The following is a 22600-nucleotide window of genomic DNA, read 5'->3' as shown; positions in this document are numbered from 1 at the left end:
AGTTTCAATTGGTTTAAATTTCTATTGGTCTCCTATTTTGGAAGTCTTGTTAGAGATGGATATTATTTGTGTTTGAATTACTTTTTTATGTGATTGGTGATATGTCAATTAAACCTATAGTAAAATTGTGGGTTCCAGTTAGCTCTACTGGTAAAGTCTCTAATGATTGTATAAGAGATCTAGGGTTTAATCCTCGCCTACACCAAAAACTGATTGGTGTCTTGGTCTGATAATAAAAAGTTATTATCAGAAGCGGACGTCATAGGTTAAAACTTTTTAAAAAAAAAATAACCTATAGTAAAATTTGTGATATCTTTAGCATCACTCTTAAAAAAAAGTATCAATTATTTAAAAAATGTTATATTTTATAAAATTTTGGGCCTTTTACGAAGGAAAATGAGGCATTTTTTTAATAGGGAATTTTTTATTTTGTTGTGCGGCCTTAGGCCTGGCCGGCCCTGCACAAGAATTACACAATTTTTAGACGATAGATTTTTATAAGATTTAATAGTTAAACAAGGTCTACTGTCTATGTTATTGCTTAAGCATTTATTACTTGCCACACTAGCTAACCAAATTAATATTAGAAAACATTATATTATTTTTTGTACTTTCTCTCTCTCTCCCTAACCTTGCACAAGTGTTATTCCTAACCTTTCTGAGTTGTAGATCAGCATGGCTTTATTCCTTTTTAATACGTACGTATTGGTCATCTAGTATAATTTTTTTTTTTTTTTGGTCTAGATTTTGATTTCATTCACGGTTCTAGCTGTCCAAGCAATAATTGATTACTCTATTATTTAGGATTGATATTGTGAATATATTGTAATTGTTCTTTTAAGCAACATTTTCTCCGGATCGTTTTGGTTTGATAATTTTTTTAGTCCAACCTTCTTGCTACAGGGACTTGTGTAGCATCACAACTCTGATCCTTAGAGATTAAGATAGAAATAATCTTAAATACTGTTTTAATCGGAATAAAAAGTTCAAACCAAGTGCAATCCTTAGGCTTCGTTTGAGAGTTCATAAGGGAATGGAATGAAATGATCATAAGGGAATGGAAATGAATGGAATAGATTTAAGTAAGGGAATGGAAAGGAATGGAATAGATTTAAGTAAGGGAAAAGAATGGAATGGAATGGAATTAAGTAACCTTGATTGGATGTTTTAAAATAAAGGAATGAAAATGAATGAAAGGTAAGTAATCTTGTTTGGGAGTAACATGGAGGGAATGGAATGAAATCATTTTATGACAATATTACTATTAGACCCCTATTTTAAAATAAAAAGTTGAATATATAGGAGTATTTTTAGAGTTTTAATAAAAAATTCATTAAATCTAATTCCATTCCCTCTCATTTCTCCCAATTTCGGGGGGAATGAAAATTTGAGGTTTTAAGGGAATAGAGAGGAATGAGTATTCCCTCTTACCAATTCTATTCCCTCCTACTTAAACTCCCAAATAAGGGAATAGACTTTCCATTTCTTCCATTAAAACTCCTAAACAAGGGAAGGAAAGAATATTTTAAATTTTTTTTTTTCATTCATTTCCATTCCATTCCATTCCCTCCTCCCAAACGAGGCCTTAGAGATAAAGATATAAATGATCGAATTGTAAATATTATGATAAGATAAAAATGATCATTTTTTTAATGTTTTTTTGAGAAGAAAAAACTATCTATTCCTCAATGTTAGTAATTAGCATTTGTTTTTAATTCAAATTCACCTTCTATACCGATCGATTCTAATATTTTCATAATTAAAAAAATCGTTAGCGATAAATCTCTCTCTCTCTAAATATGTGAAGAGGTTGTAATAAATATTACATAATCTTCTCTCTCTAAATAAGATGGTAATAAATAAGGTATAGACCGAAGAAAAATAGCTTTTGAATTAAATTAGCTAGTGTGTGGCAAGCAATAAATGTTTAATGACAACATGCACAATTGACCTTTTTTAACCATTAAATCTTATAGAAATCCATGGCTTAAAACTGATATAACTCTTTTGAGGTTACACCATGTGTGTAACTTGTAACCATCTTATAAAATAAAGACCATTTTTAAAATAAATACATAAATAAAGAATAAAGAATCATCCTTCTACAAGTCTCACCAAATATATTGACTTTTTCCACAAATCTTCCTTATTATAGTTATTAAAATGAGTAATTTTTAAGTATTCTTGGAGCATGGAAAATGGTCACTATACTCTAAGAGTACCTAAAAATTACCCTATTATAATAAGTTTTTTTTTTATTATTATTTTTATTTAAATGTCAGCTGTAAAGAGTTTTATAGCTTGATTTCAACTCTCACATTTAAAATATTGGGACTAGTTTTGTTGTTCTTACTGTTCACAAAAGAATAATAAAACCTATTTTTTGGGGGGAAAAGTCTGGTGCAATATTAGGAAATGAAAACTTTTCCAAACTAAAAAGTATCAATGTCTTTATTATTTTAAAACTCCTTCCCTTTTCATTTTATTTTTTTAATTTTTAATTTTAATTTTTATAATTTGATAGTTAAAAATGGAGGATTTCAATCGTGGATGTTAGAATAATTATGCGGTGTCAATGGAACTATAAGCCTTTTGATTTTTTCAAACTATTTGAAAACAATGCTAAATTTTGAAAAGATATTTTAGAAGCAAGTAGTACTCTCTAGTTTCCATATTTATTTTTTTGGTTTGGTTTTTTTGCAGCAACTAGTTTCTACTTTCTAATTTCTAATCATGAAAGTAGATTTTTTTTTTTCTGAGAAAAATCATGAAAGTAGATCTGACTCTAGCTTTAGGATCAGACTTTGAATATTTGTAGGTTGTGCTTGTGATTACTAACACAAAATTACGAGTGTTTATTCTTATAAAATGAAAATCATATGTTACATCGAAATATACTCTGCCAATTCAAGCCTAAATGGGATCCCTATAATCGTGGGTTCCTTAACTTTTGGCTCATCATTATAAGAAGGATCATTTGTTACTTATAATAGGATAAGTTCCCTCCAAAACTGTAGCAGTCAATGTGTAATAATATCAAAAAGGTCATCCGTACATTGAGCAATGCATAGAGCCAGCCCAAAACAAAGGGTAAAAATATATTTAAAAATTAAACTTTAACTTTAAAAAAAAAAAAAAAAAACTTCAGCCATAACATTTTCACATGCTGTTACTAGTGGGCAAATAATTAATTTCAATAATAAATTTAAAAATTTGTAACAATTTGGTAATTAAGATTTATTGTAAAAATATTGTAGACGTAACACTTATTTTTTTAGATAGTACTACCCACACAATAGTTTTACAACAAATCACAAATATAAACTGATATTGGTTCTTGTTTTCATCCACAATTATTATAACTATTTTACCTATCATTAATAACTTGACTATTAGGCTTTGATGTATAAATATTATAACCACAATTTTTTTTTTTTTTTGGTTTTGTTAACGGATGTTTTTAAGACATTTGTTAATAAATTATTTTTAGATAATACTTTCTTAAACATTATAAAAAGTTGTGAAAAGGTAAAAAAAATAAATCTAAAAAAAAAGTTTCTAAATATATTTTCTAAAGAAATTAATTTTTTTTAAGAATATTTTTTTGAGAAAAACTTTGAACACAATTGAACAAACATAAGAAAAGGGTAGGATTTTTAGAAAAAAAGAAAAAGAAAAAGAAAAACATAAGAAAAATGTAAAAACTAAAGGACAATAAAGCATGTGGTAAAATGGTTGTCAAATAGATAAATAGCGCATGTGATATGGAGTACACGTGCATATGGGTTTAGTTTACTTATTTTAAAACCCCCTTTCTTTTTTTTGTGTGTGTCTCTCTCTCTCTCTGCACGGCTTACGAAGTGAACAAACAGTGATGGAAGAAACAGATTCACTACTAGTGCAGTATAAACACATTACATAGGAGTCCCATTATTATAAGACAAAGGCATCCCCAGAGAGAGAGAGAGAGAGGAAAAAGTCTCTTTCTTTCTTTCTTTCTAGTTTCTAGTTTATACTCTCAAAAATATTTATGCTCTGCGGAAAGCACCAGCAGAGTAAGCATCTTCTTCTTCTTCTTCTTCGGTATTGCATGCTTAGCTCTCACACATTCTGCTGTTGAGGTTTCCTTGTTGGGAAACCAAGGTTCTCCCACTCTGCTTCTTTTGTCTGCCATGAAATTCTCTTCTAAACATGGGTGAAGAATCCTTGGCTACAGTACCCTTTGACAGAGCTGTTGAACAGGTCTCCTTTTGCTTTTCTTACTTTTTTTTTCCCTTGGAGAAATCCAAACAAATGAATAAAAATGATGCCCATTTTGGTTTAATTTTTGGAATCATTTTAAAATTTTCACCTTGTTGGTATAGTTTTTTTTAAAATTATTTTATTTTATATTGTTATGTTATTGAATGTGATTAAAGTGTATATGTTTATCTTTTGTTTTTTCTATCATTTTTGTATGAAATAATTATCTTTGGTATGTAATGAGATTCTCTATTTTCAAACTTAACTGAATTCGCAGTTGTGATCACATTGGTGGTTCCAATTTTGGTTGGCAATCACTGGTTTCAAACTTTGGATCCCATTTTGTTTTGGAAAAAAGTTGTTTCTAATTTGTGGATCAACAGGCATTGCTTCTCTTTTCTCTCTTTTTTTGTTTTTCTTTGAGGGATGGGGGGTTGTTGAGTCTGTATGATCAGGCATTGCTTTGGCATTATTTGTAAGGATGTTAAATTATGTTTAATCCCATATTGGTGATTTTTATTTTGTGCATTGTTACAGTGTCTACTTGTAATTTCACAATCTATACTCTTTGTTTTATATCCTCTAATGCTGGTTTAAATGACTTAATTATTTCACATGTTCCTGGTGATTTTGAAAATGTTGTGTTCTTTTAGTTGCTGAAGCTTTGACCAGAGATCAAATGCTGATCGTGTGCTATTGCAATTGTCTCTTTTTTCCTGGTTGAGAAAATTGGGATTTTCTCTTCTAATATTTCACAAGATTGTGGTTGAAATTGCTAGTTCTGGTTTCCAAAGCTTTGACTTGAATCTTATAGTCAACAGTTCTGGAGTAAGGAATCACACAGGAGAATTTACTTTTATGACAGTGTTATGATTGTTGATGAAGGCTTCACCTCTTATTGAATGAAATAATCTGCAACCATGAGAGTATAATTTGATGCAATCTCAGTCACTGACTTTGTACTCTTTTTATATGTTTTTTTAGGATGTATTTACTTATTTTCTGACCAATTATTTGTCATTTTTTTTAGTTATAGCCTTATAGGTTCACACAATAATTTTTAAATTTTCTGAAATTGACAGTCCACTTTTGATCAGTATTGAAAGATATTGAGATGATAGGATCTCAAGCTTACTGTTAGTTTATGTAAAAAATTAAAGAGGTGGGAAGGTGGGAAAATTAAAATGCATTATTTTTCCTTAATGTATTGTGATGCTTTATTTGATTGTTTCATTTCTGAGGCCTCCAAGATTTCAAAACTTAAACGAATTTTCGTTATTGTCAAAATGTGTGCGTGGTAGAAGAGGGGCATGTGTTAATTTTAAGTAATTGGGGGATGGTTCCTCTCTCTCCCCTCTTGCTGAAACCTTATTGTGTTAGTCTGTGCAGGCAATTTTATCCATAAAGAAGGGTGCGCACCTTTTGAAGTGTGGAAGAAGAGGGAAGCCCAAACTTTGCCCTTTCAGACTTTCCACGGTGTGTACATATGCCACTGTATCTTTTTTTTAGAATTATAAGAGTATTTCACTTTGAATACAGGTTTGTAAATTGTAATACTCCATCATTAAATAATAATGATATTTATTTGATCAGTGTTAATAAACTGTGTTCAAGCAGCTTGGTCCTGTATGAATGAACGACCTAACCAACTTATTTATCTTGTCATAGTCTGCAATCTCTAAAAGTTTGTTTCTTGAACCAAGTGTGGGATTTATTATACAAAATAGTTAATAATGTCCTGTAACATATCCATACACGTAATAATGGCTTTATTAAAAACTGACATGACTTAGATATTGCCAACCAGGGAAATGTTCTTCCATGTAGTTCAAACTTCCTTATTTAGAACCACCCCCACAACACCCCCCCAACTGAGAAAGATTATGAAGACAAGGGATGTATTAAATTTCTTTATCCGGATAACTTCAATCTGGAGCTGATGTAAGATATTTGAAGAACATGAGAATAAATTAAGAAAATAAATCAATGTACAATCATTAAAAGTTTGACAATATACCTGCAAAATTTTAAGAAATTTTAGAAGTACTTTGGATTCTTTTAAGAAGTTGCACACAAAGTTCTAAAAAGGTGGTGCTGTATTGTAAAAATAATTAAAAAAAATAAGAAACTGAATTTTAAAAAAGAAGAAGGTATTATTCATGACAATTGGCAGTTCACCTATGCCATAAACTGCTTTTGTTTCTGTTTCTGTTTTTTATTTTATTTTTTATGTAGTGATGCCCCCGTTAAAAACAGCAGAAGTGTAACTCATTAGAAAAAAATGTGAAAGAAATTAAGAAATGTAAATTTTTTTGTTGGGTTGTTGGTGGAATGAATATATATATATAAAATTTCAATGTGGGCCGGACCACAAAATATTTAATAACTTGGCAAAACCATTTTGTTGGGTTGTTGGGGGGGGCTGTTTGTTGGGGTCTCCCTCCCCTTCAAAAATCTTGTCTCTTGCCTTGGCAGTGCAGATGTAACTTATTAGAAAATAATTGTGGTTTTGCTCTACATGGTTTCTTGTATACCAGTGTAATGCAGACCAACCAATATAAGAACCATAAACCTTAGTAGGACATATAAACTAGGGTCAATTAATTGTCTCATACATTTGATAATTTAATGATATGCAATAACAATATAAAATTGATATGCTATAACAAATTACAATTCATTGAAGTTGAAATGAAATGTTATGTTAAAAAAAAAAAATTTAAGCATGCTTTTAACTTTTTAGTTGTTAAGCATGTGTTTTGGAGGAACAGAGGAAAATAAAGTTGTAATGCTTGTTATAGAAGTTTGAAACTACCTATTAATATCTAAAACATCCAATTCCCATGCAAAACACCATAAAAATATGATTATCATGTTGTTTCATCTTATTTACTTCACTCTCTCTCTTCCTCTTTCTCTCTCTCTCTCTCTCTCTCTCTCCTGCTTCAAGTAAAATTTTGTGTGACGTTGATAATCAAGACTTCTATTTGTTTTTGGATTTCAGGATGAGAAATACTTGATTTGGTATTCCAGCCAGAAGGAAAAACAATTAAAATTGAGCTCTGTTACTGAGATAATTCCTGGACAGGTATGTTCAAAATGATAATGGGTATTTGTTTGTCTTGGTTATACTTTGATTTTTGGGGATTAAATATTTCCCTATTCATTATTCAAACGATAACTCCACTTGTCACAGGTAAGCTTTCAGAGGCAACTTCAACCTGGAAAGGAATGTCAGTCATTTTCGCTTATCTATGGTGAACGCTCACTTGATCTGGTAATCTTTGCATCCATGGTTAATATATGACAAGTTATTTTACTTTGCCAGTTTGAGTTATCCTTCTTAGGCTAAGACTTACTGCTTCTTCTTTTTTTCTCTAATTATCTTTTAAATAGATATGCAAGGACAAATTGCAGGCTGATTGTTGGTATGTTGGCTTGAGAGCTGTAATATCTAGGTGTCACCATCCAAGACTGCTAAGCAGTTCGAGGAGCCGCAGAGGGATACAAACTTGTGTCAACAGTCCTGCTGGTTTTTTTCGGAGAAAGCATCATCTAGGAATTCTGGAGGATACAACTGATCTTTCACAGGTTTTGAATACTGAGCTTTCTAATTATTGCTTGCCATAGTTCTTTCCAGACAAAGTCTAGATTGAGTAATTTCTAAAATAGTTTGAAAATTTTTAAATTGAACTAGACAGTTTTGTAAATTATTAAATGTGATCACAAAATGTGCAAATAATCCAAAAGATAATCAAGAAAACAATTAAATGATTTTCCAAATGTGGCAAACTGTCTATCCTAATAAATGGACAATAATTGATAGTTATTCGTTATAATATGCACCTTCAATTGGCCAAGAATTCCTCATATCATGAAAAACAGTTTGTAATGAAGTGTTCTGTCGATGCTAAATTTATCATTCAACTCCATTTAAAAAAGCCCTAGTTTCAAGTCCATATCATTTAGTATATGGTATATGTGTCTCTTCTCATGGATTCTTTCCATGTCCTCTTGGGCTTTCCTCCTATCCTCTGGGTTCCATCAACTTCAGTTTTAATTTGGATTGAATTTCATAACAAGAAACTGTAAGTGAATGTCTCTGACTTGCACCTGTTCTTCATCCCATTTGAAATAAAAAAATTGCATGGGTTGATATGAAGATATTTGGTACATGAATCAATGACATGGAAGGTAAAGATATATAAATTCTATAATATAAAATATTAAATCCCATGTGACATTTTGTTTTATATATAAATACATTCCATTTCAAAATTTCTGTAATTGCATATATTTATATACAAAAAAATATTGCATGGATATGTAAACATATATGTGTATTATATAATTATATAAATAGAAATGGATCATATCTTGTGTTCTGGAATAAAAAGAAATATATTTAAAATAGTATTTATCAGGGTGCAACCTAGTAGTGGGAGGCTTGGGATGAGCTATATACCTAGACATCCTAGATTTGAGTCACCACTAGCATTTTGGAGTTCCCCTTACCTGATACTTGGTTCTGGCGTGTGGGGTTGTGTATCCATGGTTTATCTTGGTTTATTTTTACTTAATTTACACTCCATGTATTCATTTTCAGTACTACTTAACCAAAAGCCTTTAGATTCTAAAACATCCTTTCCAATCCCTTAAAATTTCCAATTTGGTGTTGACTCCACATCTAGTTCTATCCACTAGTAAGGAGTAATTTGATTCAAGGTGAGGAAACAAAAGGTGGTAGAAAAAGACTTAAAAATAACATTGGTAGAAGTAGTAAAAAAGAAAATGTTAATTAAGGAGTTGACAAAGAGTGATTTTGTATATGATAGAATATCGGAGAATAATACACGTGCTTGACCTCAATAAGTCTGTTGAGGACTCAAGATTAAGATTTTGTTACTATTCTTGTAGAGGATGTGAAAGAAGCCTCTATAAGATGTTGTACTGAACAAGTGAGAGCCGCCATGTATATAGAGGAACTTGGGATAAGTGGGGGAAAATGGATTGTTTACAAGTCACAATAATCCATTTGTCCTCCCATTACTTGAGATGCAAAATAACATAGTCATGCATGGTAAGTTAACCAACATTCCAAATGGATGAGTGTAGTTAATTTTTGACTTTACTATCTTCAAGAGTGCGATGCACAAATTTAGAAGGTATTTATTTGGTCTAGGCAAGCCAAAGAAGATGGCATGTGTCAATCATCTCATTACTGTTATGCTTCTTGAAGGTGCGCAGTTTATGTGGGAGTCCTAGTCTATCACTTTCAGAGAGGTGCTTTTCTGATGGCTTATCATATTCTTCTGATTGCTTTTATTCATCGGAGTCGATCCTATCAAATATGCGAAATGCAATGGCTATCTCAGTTCCAAATTCTCCATCTATTGAAGCAGATAATATGAACAAGAAAGGATCAATTCGTGCTAATGCAGAATATGGAAAGAATGTGCCTCATAGGCATGTTATGCCTTGTGGATCCCAGCAAAAAGAAAAGAACAATATTTTGAAGGATGTTATGATTTGGGGTGAAGGAGTAGGAGGGATTGTTGGTGGTTGGGTGGATAAGTTTGGTCACCATGATGAAATGCAAGTAGATGCTGTATTACCCAAATTGTTAGAATCCACCATGATGTTTGATGTGCAGAACATATCTTTTGGAGGGAAACATGCTGCCTTAGTTACCAAACATGGGGAAGTATTCTGTTGGGGTGAGGAGAAGGGGGGTAGACTAGGGCACAAAATGAATATAGATGTGAGCTTTCCCAAAATTGTTGAACCCCTTATAGGGTTCCATGTAAAATCTGTTGCCTGTGGTGAATATCAAACATGTGCCGTGACAGACTCTGGTGAGCTATATACATGGGGTGATAATGGCTGTGGTGTTGATTTAATGGGTGAGGAGAGAAATAGAAGTTCGTGGTTGCCATGTAAACTTTCTGGCCCTTTGGAGGGTGTAAATATATCACATGTTGCTTGTGGGGAATGGCATACGGCGATAGTTTCCACTTCTGGGCAGTTATTTACATATGGAGATGGGACTTTTGGGGTTCTTGGGCATGGTAATCTTCAAAGTGTTTCTCAACCAAAAGAAGTGGAATCTCTCAAAGGTTTGTGGGTAAAATCTGTTGCATGTGGATCATGGCATACAGCTGCTATTGTTGATGTCGTGGTTGACCGTTTCAAGTTTAATGCTAAAGTTGGGAAATTATTTACATGGGGTGATGGAGATGAAGGAAAGCTTGGGCATGCTACTCAAGGGAGAAAGCTTTTACCAACATGTGTTACACAACTTTTAGATCATGATTTTGTTCAAGTTTCTTGTGGAAGAATGTTGACAGTTGGGCTTACCAATTTGGGTACAGTTTATACAATGGGAAGTGCGGTTCATGGGCAGTTAGGGAATCCACAGGCCAAAGATAAATCAATCACAATTGTTGAAGGGAAGCTTAAAGAAGAGTTTATTAAGGAGATATCATCAGGTTCAAATCATATCGCTGTCTTGACATCTAGTGGAAGTGTGTTTACATGGGGAAAAGGTGCAAATGGGCAGTTAGGATTAGGTGATTTAGAAGATAGATACTCACCAACTGTAGTGGAGACCTTGAGGGACAGAAAGGTGGAAAGTATCTCTTGTGGATCAAGTTTCACAGCTGCAATCTGCCTACACAAATCTGTTTCTGTTAGTGACCAATCAGCCTGTAGTGGATGTACATTGCCCTTTGGGTTTACAAGGAAGAAGCATAACTGTTATAACTGTGGTCTCTTGTTCTGCCGTGCATGTTGTAGTAAGAAGGTTACAAATGCCTCTCTGGCACCTGATTCAAGCAAGGCTTTTCGAGTTTGTAATACATGTTTTACTAATTTGCAGAAAATTACACATTCAGGTAGGCTATTAAAACTAGAAAGTGGCAGTCCAAGGCAGCTATTGACCCAACGAAAAGTATTCACTGATGAGAAAGAAGAAAGGGGAGGTGTAACTCCCAAGTGGAGTCAAATGTTGTCAATTAGACAATCTTGTACCAGAGGAAGCCAATATGGTGGAAGGAAGAACTTAGAAAACCAAGGGGAAAACCAGTTCCATTCAGAACCTGTTTCTTCTTCAGGTGGACTGCCACAATGGGGGCAAGTTCCATGCCCTCCTCTGTTTAAAACATGGTGTCCAAAAAATGCTGGAGCAATTATTCCTCTAGCAGAAAATCAGTTTTCAGTTTTGCCACTTCAATCTGTATCTGCTGTTTCCAGTGACTTAAATGCAGAGAAAGGTATATCTAAGTCAGATGAGATGCTCATGGAAGAAGTGCAGAGGCTGAGGGCTGAGGTATTTTTTTTTTCCATTTATTTTTATATTTTTCTTTCATGGTTGTATTGCATTTTCCTTTGTTATTTTTCAGTATGTGCATGAACACATGAAGACAATGTATGCTACCTAAATTTGAAATTACTAAGACAGCCAACAAATAAAACTAGTTTTAATCTGTATACATCCAGGAAAGTGGGTGAAACTGAAAAGTACTGGCAACACCTATACCTCTTTTATTTTAGCCCTGTGCACACATTTTGGTCTCCAGCCAGACAGTAACTTAATTTGTGCATGTAGAATATAATTTTACCTCAGTGCAATCAAGGATTATGAACTCTGGTTGCATATATGAATGTATAAATATTAAAGGATTTTGTTTAAATTGCTCTAATTTGGAAACAATATCACAAGAAGAGGTTCAATAATCAATAAGAGAAGACTGCCCAACAGCTGGGTTGTAATTGGTGTGACATCAGAATTGTTGGAGGGAATTCATGAAGTATACTGAAATAATAAGGACACTAGGTGAATGAAAAAATACATTTGATAAGAGATAACATGTTTTCTCAAAGAAATAATTTTTGTAAAGAAAATAATTTTTTTTTAGAAGTATTTTTAGTAGACTACTTATCCAGAAGACATTATTCGAAGAAGCCATGCATATTGCAATAAACACACACACCCCTCAATTATGTAATTTGAAGGTGATTATTAACTTTGTTTTGCTTAGATGTTTCAATGTCAGTCTCTTTTTTTTTTTTTTTTTTGAGTTCATCTGGATTTTCACCACTTTTTATTACGTGTATTCTTATTAAACACACACACACACACACACACACACAAATCATTCTCATTTTGTCAAAATCATTCATATATTGTAAAAGTCATTCTTATATTGTCAAAGTCAAAACAATTATGGCCACACTTGCACTCAAGCTTCTAATCAATTAATTGGTCTCTGAAGAAACATAGTACAAACTCAATTTCAAAAGAATCCCCTCTTATCTTAGCAATTCCTTTCAAATCTAATAAGTGATAGGAAATTGCTATAGGTACTACAACTATAACTACATAAAGCTTTCAAATTGATGTGGCAATGAATGTGATTGGTGAGCTCATCCATTTCATAAATGAATATTTGAATTGTCTCTTTGTATTGGTGACACATTAGTTTGCAAGCTCAATGTAGTAAAATTTGTAGAACCTGTAGCGCTACTCTAAGCAATAACATTGGAAGAAAAGAAAATAAACCTGCTTTTCATTGAAGCTAGTTACTCTGAGATGATTGTCGTAGCAAAAATGAGATTTATAACTAAAAAGTATGACTGTTGAAAACTTGAGGTTTGACTAATCAACTGTTTACTAAATGTTTGATTCAGTGCCAAATATATATGCAAAAGAAAAGCCTACATTTCATTATTTAAAATATCCAAAAATTATGCGATATAGAGAGTATACTCCTTGGTACCTGGTTTAAGGATCTGCAAGCTGGTCCAATTGCTAATGACAAATAGAATCCCACAAAGGGCCTAATGGCAAAAGGAAACTTATTATATCTGCCCCTAAAATTTGTTGCTAGGCATTTCTAGAAGTTGAGTTTTACGCTGAAAATGTTATTTGATAGTTGGCATTGGCCCATGCATGATATCTACTAGGCCCCTGCCTAATTTCAACTTCATTTTGTTTCTACAAAACAATTTTTATGTTCTGCCCCTGTTAATGTGAAATTTGTGCAGGGACATAATTATCTTATCGTCTTATGTTTTGTTTGAGTGTTTTTAATTCTATTATGTTCCCAAGACCATGCCATAACAATGAATGTATAAGGGGCATTTGATATTCATGATGATAGGTTGGATACATTGTGTAAATGTAGATTTTTTTCTCTTATTTATATATATTTTTATCCAAATTTTGAAGGCAAAGCAGAAAGCAGAACAAAAGGCTTGTATTTGCTGTATAACATTCTGCATGTAAATACTCTTTGAGGAGTTTCAGGAGTTGGGGGGAGGGAAGGTTCCCACAATCCCTCCCTTTAGCAAAGTGTTTTAGACGTGGCCTTTGATCCCATTCTGGATTAAATTGTTTGACGCTCCTTGTAGTTGTCCTCATATCTTCCTTCTACACTATGTTTTGTTGTGTGGAAGGGGAGGGAAGAGGAGAGAAAAGAATTAGGAAAGGAAAGGAAAAGGTAAGGGGAAAGAAAATACTTTTTTTTTTTATGTGTGTTTGGATGTAGAAGGGAAGAGAAAGGAGAGAAATGGAATAAAATAATAATACTCCAATAATTAAAGAATATTTTAGAATTTTATCCTTGTAAATTATAAATTAATAATTGCATATGAGGATATAAAAGTGACTTTACAAAAAATTCAAAACTTTCTTAGGGTATAAGAGTAAATTTATAGATTTGGAGAGAGAAGTAAAAAATAAAAGTGGTGGGACCTATGGAAACCATTTTTCTCCACATCTCCTTTCTCTCCTCTTTCCTTCTAACCAAACAAAGGAAAATGAGTCTTTTCTCTTCCCTTCCTTCTAAGCAAGCTTCGTGTTAAGCTTTTATTTAGATAAGGTTTTTTTGTTTGTTTGTATTTACCTTCTTTTATTCTCTTGATTATATGTATATGTTTTATTTTGGCTGTATGGTTGAAATTGCTATGTCCTTACAAGCTTAGATGAATTTTTTTTTCTTACAGGCTAGGAGTCTTGAAAAGCAATGTGAGACTAGAAGCCAGAAGATTCAAGAATGTCAACAAAAAATTGAGGAAACTTGGTCCCTGGCAAAGGAAGAAGCTTCCAAGTGTAAGACAGCAAAAGAGGTCATAAAAGCTTTGGCACTAAGGGTAAATTTGTTTATGTTTCATTATTTTGAGTTGGTTGAATGCTTCAGTTCTGATACATATACAAGTTTCCAATTTAGCACCACTCTAAGCTTCATTTCACTTTTAAGGATGTTTGAGCTGTGGTTATATCACTTGACCTACCTATATCCTCTTTCCATCTTAAGAAATTGTTAAGGTAAAAGAATAATGTTTAATTTTAAAGATTTTTTATTAAATTATCCCATTGCTATTGAAAGCACTGATGTTCGTTGAGGTTTGTAATGCAGTAACATCAAAGGCGCCTTCAAACAAAGAGTGAAACTATTCCTCACTTCAAACACAGACAAAAATTAAATTCTCATTCAATTATCAATAGCTTCCTTAACAAGGACATAGCATGTTCACCGCATACCCTTGGTGCGATGGTCACTCCACAAGTATAAGTGCTTGTGGGGTGTAGGGGGCAAGGGCCGGGGTTTAAGTCTCCAGGAAGGAGTTTCATACACATATACACTTAGATTAGGTTAGAGTACAATTTTATCTTGTATCAAAAAAAAAAAAACAAGGACATAGCATGGCTATTTATATGACAAAGTAAGGTATGATGACATCATAGTAATATGTCATCATACCTAACTAACTAATTACTAAGCACAAGTAAATGAATTTGGCACATGCTAAAATAATCACAAACTTATCTAATTCCGACATGTCTAAATCAATATAAAGCACATGGTCTAAACAACAGCTTTGCTCGGAGGTAGGACTTGTCCACATGACTTTGCTTGAATGACAATGCTTGCTCCAAATGCTCTTATCACTTTGTGTCCTGGAAAGTTGGGCATTTTTCTTTATAAAATGGTGTTGTCAATTGTTATGTGGGCTGTTGTTGCAACTGGCAAGTCATAAATGCAGTCTAAAGGGTATGCTTTATCTATTTTCTAAAGGAAGCTACAGAAGGATTAAGATATTGGTTACTCTAATTATTAACTAATAGACTTCTTTTCTTGCTTCTTGCATTTCTTCTGTTTGTGTATGCATTCAATATTTGTATAGTAGGAGCCAACCCCATAATTGTCTCTGCTCCACTGAGATTATGCAGAATAGCCTTGCTCCTGCTTTGATTAGATTGCGACATAAATTAGAATTATTGACTTGTATCTTTTGATCTGACTAAGATGTTCATGTATATATTACATTCACATACATTCTTGAACACATTTCTTGGTGCAACTTATCTGTAGCCTATGCTGTTATTGTCAATATAAGCTTTGCCCAATTTAACTTATTCTGCCTCAATGCCCAATATAACATGAAATTTATGATCATGTGGTTACTCATATTTTATCGTTTTGTCATTTATATTCAGAAAAGTGCTAGATTTATGGAAATGATTCTGATATAGTTATGATATAATTGTTTTAGGTTTTAAACAGGTGATCACCTATCTAGTTATCATCATTCTGGTTGCTTAGGTGGTTCCTATTTTACACGCACGAACAATATATTGGTATAAATAAAATTGAGTGTTTCTATTTGTGTCTCTTCTTTATAAGGCTTCCATTATTGGAAAAGAGACACTTGATTATTGGCTCACCATAGTTAATCAATGGGATAACTATAGTTTTGGGTGCATTTGGTCATCTCATGAAAGTGTTGCATGGGATATTTTTTTATGATTTCATGAAATATTATCATTTCATGCTGCTGCTACTACCGTACTACATGTGCTAATGATTGCCATTGCAACGCCTTCTTTAAGTTTGAGTAATTTGCCCACATTCCATACAAAGTAAACTGTCCAAAACAACTCTTACTGGACAACCCTATAAGCCTTTACTTAATTCATTGGTCTATATATTATTACAGTGGGCCCCGTTTGTCTTTATTTAAGAAGTACTTGATACAAATATTATTGCTGCAGCTTCATACGATGTCAGAGAAAGCCTCTTCTAAAAAGGAAGGCAAGGATGGAATTCATGTGAATCTGCCTCAAATCGCGCCAGTATATGCAGATCGCATTGAGGGTGTGCACCATATGATTGTGGCCACACATTTGCCTCCTGAAGTAGGATTATCAAAAGACAGACAAGTAGATAGTCTATCTAATACACCTATTGTATTCTCTGATACATTAAAATCCAAGTATGGGAGACAAATTTGCCATGAAAAAACTAGATCAGTGGAGAACTCACATGGCACAAGAACTGAATCTCCACAGAATGGAATTAATGCATCAAAGCCTGAATGGGTGGAACAGTATGAACCTGGGGTATATATCACATTTACAAGTTTGCCAAGCGGGCAAAAGGGGCTGAAGCGAGTGAGATTTAGGTGAGTACTTCCAAGTTGATCATTCCATTTGACTAGGATCTTGTTTTGAAACATATGGTAATGGAAATCTATGCTTGTGTGTGTACAAGTGCTTGCATGCTAATTAAACTAATTGGGCTTTTTTATGATGTTAACAGTTATTAGACATGGGACCTTAAATAGATATTTATTGTAAAGACCCTATTGCAAGTTGTCATTGTTTTCCAGTCATTTTAGTTTTAGTTTTGTTAGTTTTTTCTGTATTATTTCTCTTGCTATCCAGATGATTGCATTGTTAGCTATGTTTTTGCTGCTGTGTTTTGCAGCCGAAAGCGATTCACTGAGAGGGAAGCAGTGCGATGGTGGGAGGAGAACCAAGTTATTGTGTATCAAAAATATGACATTGAAGGATATAGCAACTCATCATAATCAGAGGAAGGGATAATTTTAACTTGCCCTTTATAGTTGATGATCCTGTCTACTTTCTTCCATAGCCAGTGGAGAATGTTAAATGTTACAAGGAAGTTGCAGAGGATGGAAAAGTTCTTCTAGCATTGTAGGTGTCATTCATATATATGAAGTACCTTTGCTTTGTCAACCTGTGTACAGTTTTCAATAAAAAGCAACTCTCTCTCTCTCTCTTTCTCTCTCTCTCTCTCTTGTGTGTGTGTGTGTGTCTCTCTCTCTCTCTCTCTCTCTCTCTCAAAGCTTACAACAAAATTGCAAAGGGGATCTGTCAGCAGAAGAAGATTTTGCAAAATTCACTTGGAACCACTGTTATAAATTTTTTCTGCTGTCATTACTTGTTTGCTTATGTGTTGGATTGAAGAACCATATTGTGAAATGATATCATCGAGGACCAGGGGAGTCTGACAATTGGTGACTGCTGCTTTGGGTGAGGATACTAGCAAAAAAAACAGTGTCTATGATGATTTTAGTAACAACTGAGCAACAGAATAGGAATCCCACTTTAATTCTCAATGCCTGTGAAAGAAGTGCAGATCAAAGTGTGAGTTCCCTAGATGGTTCTTAGATTTCATGATAACCCCAACTGATGCTTTAGACTTTTTATGAAAATCTGCTGGAGGAGAAGGAATAAAAAAGACGGCTGCAGATGTTCTGAGGATAGATTTGGCCTGCTTCTAAGTTCAAACTCATTCTTGCTGAGCTTGAAAGAAATCTGAAGCTGCTCTTAACGTTTTGATGGCCACTAACATAGGATTTGGAAGGGCTTTCCAAGAGGTAGGCTTCCCTTCTCCCTTTCCATCTTATCCAAACTGTATATCCAACAAATGTCAGGTAAGATTTTGCTTAGTTGGACATAAACTGCGGGAATTTGCTATGGGCACCAAAAATTCCACAGCTTTTTGCACCCATCTCACAGCAGTCACGTCTGTGGAGCCCAGGTGAGCAAAGGCAGACTATACTAAGTATTGTTAGAAACTGATTTAGCAACATCCTCATCAGTGTCTGGATATGCCCTAGACTCATTCGATCACATTGGATTTAACAACTTTGTCTTTCTTTGACTTAATCATTTTACAGTTATGTTAAACCCTACTAATTGTAATGTATCCTTAATTGTGTTGCAACATCTTCAAAGCAACACAACTTGACTCCTGTAAATACAAAATATGGATGTGTTATCAAATAGTCTTCCTCTGCCCTCCTGCTAGCTTTGGTTCAGTCGCTTTCCCAGGCATGTTTGTTTAGACCTCATCATCCATGGCCATAGACAACATGCTAGCGCACCAATTACTAAATACTCTTACCTCGTATCATAGTCAAAGTCACATATGGCATAATGGGGTCTAAATAATGTCCCATAGGACTCACACGGTGAGGAAGCATGGATCCATTCACTCACCTCCTGTAGTAGTCGATAAAGCACATGTATGAATTGCATTGTACAATCTTAGTCTTGATGCTATCTAACTGCCTACAATGAGTCCTCTATTTGCTGGCCCCTTGAGTGCAAAATTAATGTCTTGCATTTGAATTATGATAGGTTACATGGATTGTGGGTTATCCATGCACGATCTTAATCAAGAAGAATATCAGTGGCCTCGTCTTAGTCCAAACTAAGGTGACATCTATATGTATATGTCTCATCTTCTTTATTCTCAAGTATCAAAGGAATCTCATATTAAATTTGCACGTTTCCAAAGCACAAAATGACACATTGACTCATTTCTAGTCGCTACCTAAGGGCCAAGTATTTGTTAGTGTGAGGGAGTCCATTTAAGCCTGTCGACATACTTTTTCACCATGAAATCCAAAAACATGGTGAGTGTGTATACTCTCTAAATGGCTGCAATGATCATAGAACATATCAGGTATCATGTGCACAATACTTATGAATGGCCGATATCATCGACGAGAGGTACCAATTGTACAATATGGTCAATCACAAATACTTATTCTACATAAATTTGCAATTTAAACAATTTATTAAAGATATAGTTATTGATTTTCAATTTTCTAGAAATTTTGCAAATATGGAGTATATAAGAAGAAAATGTAATTCAATGGTGGATTTTTCAAAATTCACTTCTAATAAAAAGATATTGAGTACGGTTGTAACCTTAGATTACGACCAATTTTATAGCTAAATTTTCCTCTCATAAATCCTTCTTTGAAGACTCAGCAAAAATGTTAATTGAAATGAAATGAGAGACTCCTATTTTTAGCCACACTTAGAGCACTTGCAGTAGTGGAGCTAAATAGCTATATAGCTATTTTAGCTCCACCAAAACACCAAAAAGAAGCATGCACTGTTCATGAGAGCTAAAAAAAAATTAATTTTTTATTTTGTGTTCACATTACCTTTTTATTGTGATGTTTTTATTGTAGTGAGATGTATTATTTTATTGTGGTAGATATATTATTTTATTGTGTTGAATGCTAAAATAGATCCACTGCTGGAGCATGTATGTAGATAAAATAGATAAAGTAACTTTTGGTGGAACTAAATTGCTAATTTTTAGCTCCACTGCTATGGATACTCTTAACACCAATTCAAAAAAGATGCAATAGCGAATGGATATATTATTCCACTACATTTACGTTTCCGATGCTCATAGTAAATAGACAGTAAAAAATAGAAAAACATTAATTAAATACTAGTTGGACTGGGCTTTTAGCCCAAATGCACACGCAACTGTACCCAAGCCAACCTAACCTGACTTGCCTTAGCTCGATGAAGGCAGTGCATGGTCATTTGTCGTGGAAGTGCATGCTCATTGGTTAGGTTCTGCCCCCTTCATTAAAGTTGGGTGCCCATTGGGGCCTAACACAATAGCCAATTTCTTTGTATATAAACCATATGAAATGAACTTTTTAGACCCCTTGGTTTATTTTAACATGATTAAATCAACTTTATTGCATTAACCAATTATGATGTCCAATGGAAATATGGAATTCTCATTAATTAACTATAATAAACCAAATGGGAATAAACTAAATAACACAGGTAATTTGTTGATGAAGTGGAAAACCAATGGGCACTTCCAAAAGATAAAAAAAACACTATGAGGGTTATCACCAACCCTAAGAAAAATTTCACTGTCAAAATCAAAGTGTATACAATGGAAATAAACCCTTATTTCTATTTATTACCTCCAGTAGTACTTATAGATGTGATCCTACACTGCTTTAAGTCTCTTGGACACTGCTAATATGGAATTCTTCACATGAATCCCATATGTGACTCCAAGGACTACTTTGAAGGTTTGATCTCCATAACAAAACATTGGCATTTGACTTTGTGGCTTCAGCTCTTGATTTGCTAATATGGGATTCTCCACATGAACCCCATCTGTGACTCCAAGAACTACTTTGAATGTTCAATCTCCATAACTAAACATTGGCATTTGACTTTGTCTTCAGCTCTTGATTTGCACTATGGCAATATCAATACCATAGAAAATCATCTCTAAACAATACAAGCTTATTTGCCACTATGACATTATGAAAGTCATGTTCAATGGACCTTTAAATATACTATGTAATTAGGTTTACAATTTCCCATATCATCAGGTGACTTAAAATAAAACGTGTTAGGGGGAAAAAATTGATTTTATGAGTCTTGATCGATCAAGATTCAGTCAAGACTTGATTAAGAGTCAATCAAGAGTTGGTCTAGATCACATAATCTCCTTTCCTTTGAGCATCCTGAACATAATTTAATACTTGATACTTAACGCTTACAACTCAAAACCTAACTCTATCCAACGTCTAATTCATTTTCTATGTGAGACTTAAAAATCATACCATTTTAAACTATATTCAAATAAACATTTTAGGAGTCAATTTCTCACTCACTCTTTAATGGTTTTAGGTGAGTGACAACGCGATGTTAATCTTTTCATGTGAAAAAACGCGTCCCAACTCGAACTCGAACTCGCCTCAAAGGACATGTGGGCCCCCTTTTATTTTGGCTAAAAAATGGCAACTAAGCACTTGCAAACAGCCATTTTTGCAACATCTTCCAAACCAAAGTAAAGATGGACAAGGAAGACAAATAAGAGAGCAAAATAAGTCTTAGACTACCCAACTCCATTTAGAAAGGCCAAAGCAGTGAGGCACGTCGGCAAAATCTACGATGACACGTTATGTTAAACGCATGAAACCCGAGAGATATTTGTCCCTAATTCTAGCCTTGACATACTCCACGAGCCCAATCAAAGGATATGGCGAAAATCATGGAATAATGATTGATCAATGTGGTTATTAATTAATGAATTTATAAATAACCCGAAAGGTTCAAATAATAATAATAATAATAATAAAATGTGAGAAGAAGACAACCAGTCAAACACCTTGGAGAAGCATAAAACCCAGAAAAGGAGAAAAGCACCAAAAGATGGATTGATGGAAAGGAAAAGTAAGGGAGAGAAATACTGAAATAGAGTTTGGCATGAAAGGGTAAAGGATGAGAAAACTTACAAGTCATCCTGCTCTGCCGCGTGGAACCTTTACTTCACGTGCCCAAAGCTGGCCCCACATGGGCCCCCTGCTGCTCTGGACCCTAGTCTTTCGTTTCCTCGCCACCTTAATTTTGCCTCTCACGTTGTTTTATTAGGATTTCATTTGGGACTGTATGGTTAGTTTGAATAAAAATTTGGACTCTTAACACTTTTGTGACATCATTTTTTCACAATTCTAGTGTAACATGTTGTAAATGGTTAAAAAAATAATAAAAAATTTATGTAAAGATAATAAGTGACTAATCACAATCTGTTATATAAAATAACTATAAAAAATGTGTAATGAAAGTGTGATCTTAGAATTGGTCCGTTAATTTTTTTTTTCTTGAATGATTAGCTATATAGCCTATACTTACCCCTCAATAATTAAAAAAAAAAAAAGGAGTTACGATGACTTACAATAATTCCTTGCTGTTGATATCGTTATCATGAGTTAATTGTAGGAAAAGAATAGGAAGGTCTTATATAGATTTGTCATTCAAACTGAATATATTGGGTAAAAGATCTAGGAAACCAATGTTAACCAATACAAAGTAACCGAAATTAAAGTAGATAGAATTTAGGTATAAAATGTGTGTTCTAATCTTATAGAATTTGACTTTTAAATTTCATAATTTACTCTAATAACCTTAATTTTTCTTATTGTTAAAACGCTTTCAATTAGATTTTTTTTTTTAATGGAAAAGTGAATTGTTAAAATTTCGGTCGCACAAGATTAGGCCCATTGTATTGCATTTCTATTATTTGTACAAAATACATACTTTGCTATATAAAGAGGCAGTCGAATATTGTACATTGTTTCACACTCAGTACAATAAGATTTTAGTCTTAAATATGATATCAATTTCATTGCTTTGATTTTCTGGTATCTCAAGGTAAGTGACAACAGTTTGTTTCTTACTTTACCAAAAGATAAGAAAGCTACC

The 22600-nt window shown here is 33.5% G+C and overlaps 1 protein-coding gene across 2 annotated transcripts; it reads left to right on the top strand.

Moving 5' to 3' along the window:
* The first annotated feature begins 3962 nt into the window (after positions 1–3962).
* Positions 3963–17316, top strand: LOC142618777 (PH, RCC1 and FYVE domains-containing protein 1). Of its 2 annotated transcripts, none has more exons than XM_075791806.1 (9): positions 3963–4242; positions 5632–5718; positions 7247–7330; positions 7451–7519; positions 7639–7833; positions 9482–11569; positions 14248–14394; positions 16298–16707; positions 17013–17316. In XM_075791806.1, the coding sequence occupies exons 1-9, from the start codon at positions 4192–4194 to the stop codon at positions 17113–17115; spliced, it is 3234 nt and encodes a 1077-aa protein (XP_075647921.1). In that variant the 5' UTR covers positions 3963–4191; the 3' UTR covers positions 17116–17316. The 2 variants fall into 2 exon arrangements, with proteins under 2 accessions (XP_075647921.1, XP_075647914.1); XM_075791799.1 differs by having other exon boundaries at positions 7439–7519.
* The last annotated feature ends 5284 nt before the right edge of the window (positions 17317–22600 follow it).

This window comes from Castanea sativa, chromosome 1, assembly GCF_040712315.1.
Source record: "Castanea sativa cultivar Marrone di Chiusa Pesio chromosome 1, ASM4071231v1".
NCBI lineage: Eukaryota > Viridiplantae > Streptophyta > Magnoliopsida > Fagales > Fagaceae > Castanea > Castanea sativa.
The sequence above is the reverse complement of the archived record's forward strand: the minus strand, read 5'-3'. Positions and strand labels throughout refer to the sequence as shown.

Bases quoted from the DNA above. Each gene is read 5' to 3' on its own strand.
- LOC142618777 (XM_075791799.1), top strand. From the start codon at position 4,192: ATGGGTGAAGAATCCTTGGCTACAGTACCCTTTGACAGAGCTGTTGAA. The intron at 14,395-16,297 runs GTAAATTTGTTT...TTATTGCTGCAG, and splicing joins TAAAAGCTTTGGCACTAAGG to CTTCATACGATGTCAGAGAA. The intron at 16,708-17,012 runs GTGAGTACTTCC...TGTGTTTTGCAG, and splicing joins CTGAAGCGAGTGAGATTTAG to CCGAAAGCGATTCACTGAGA.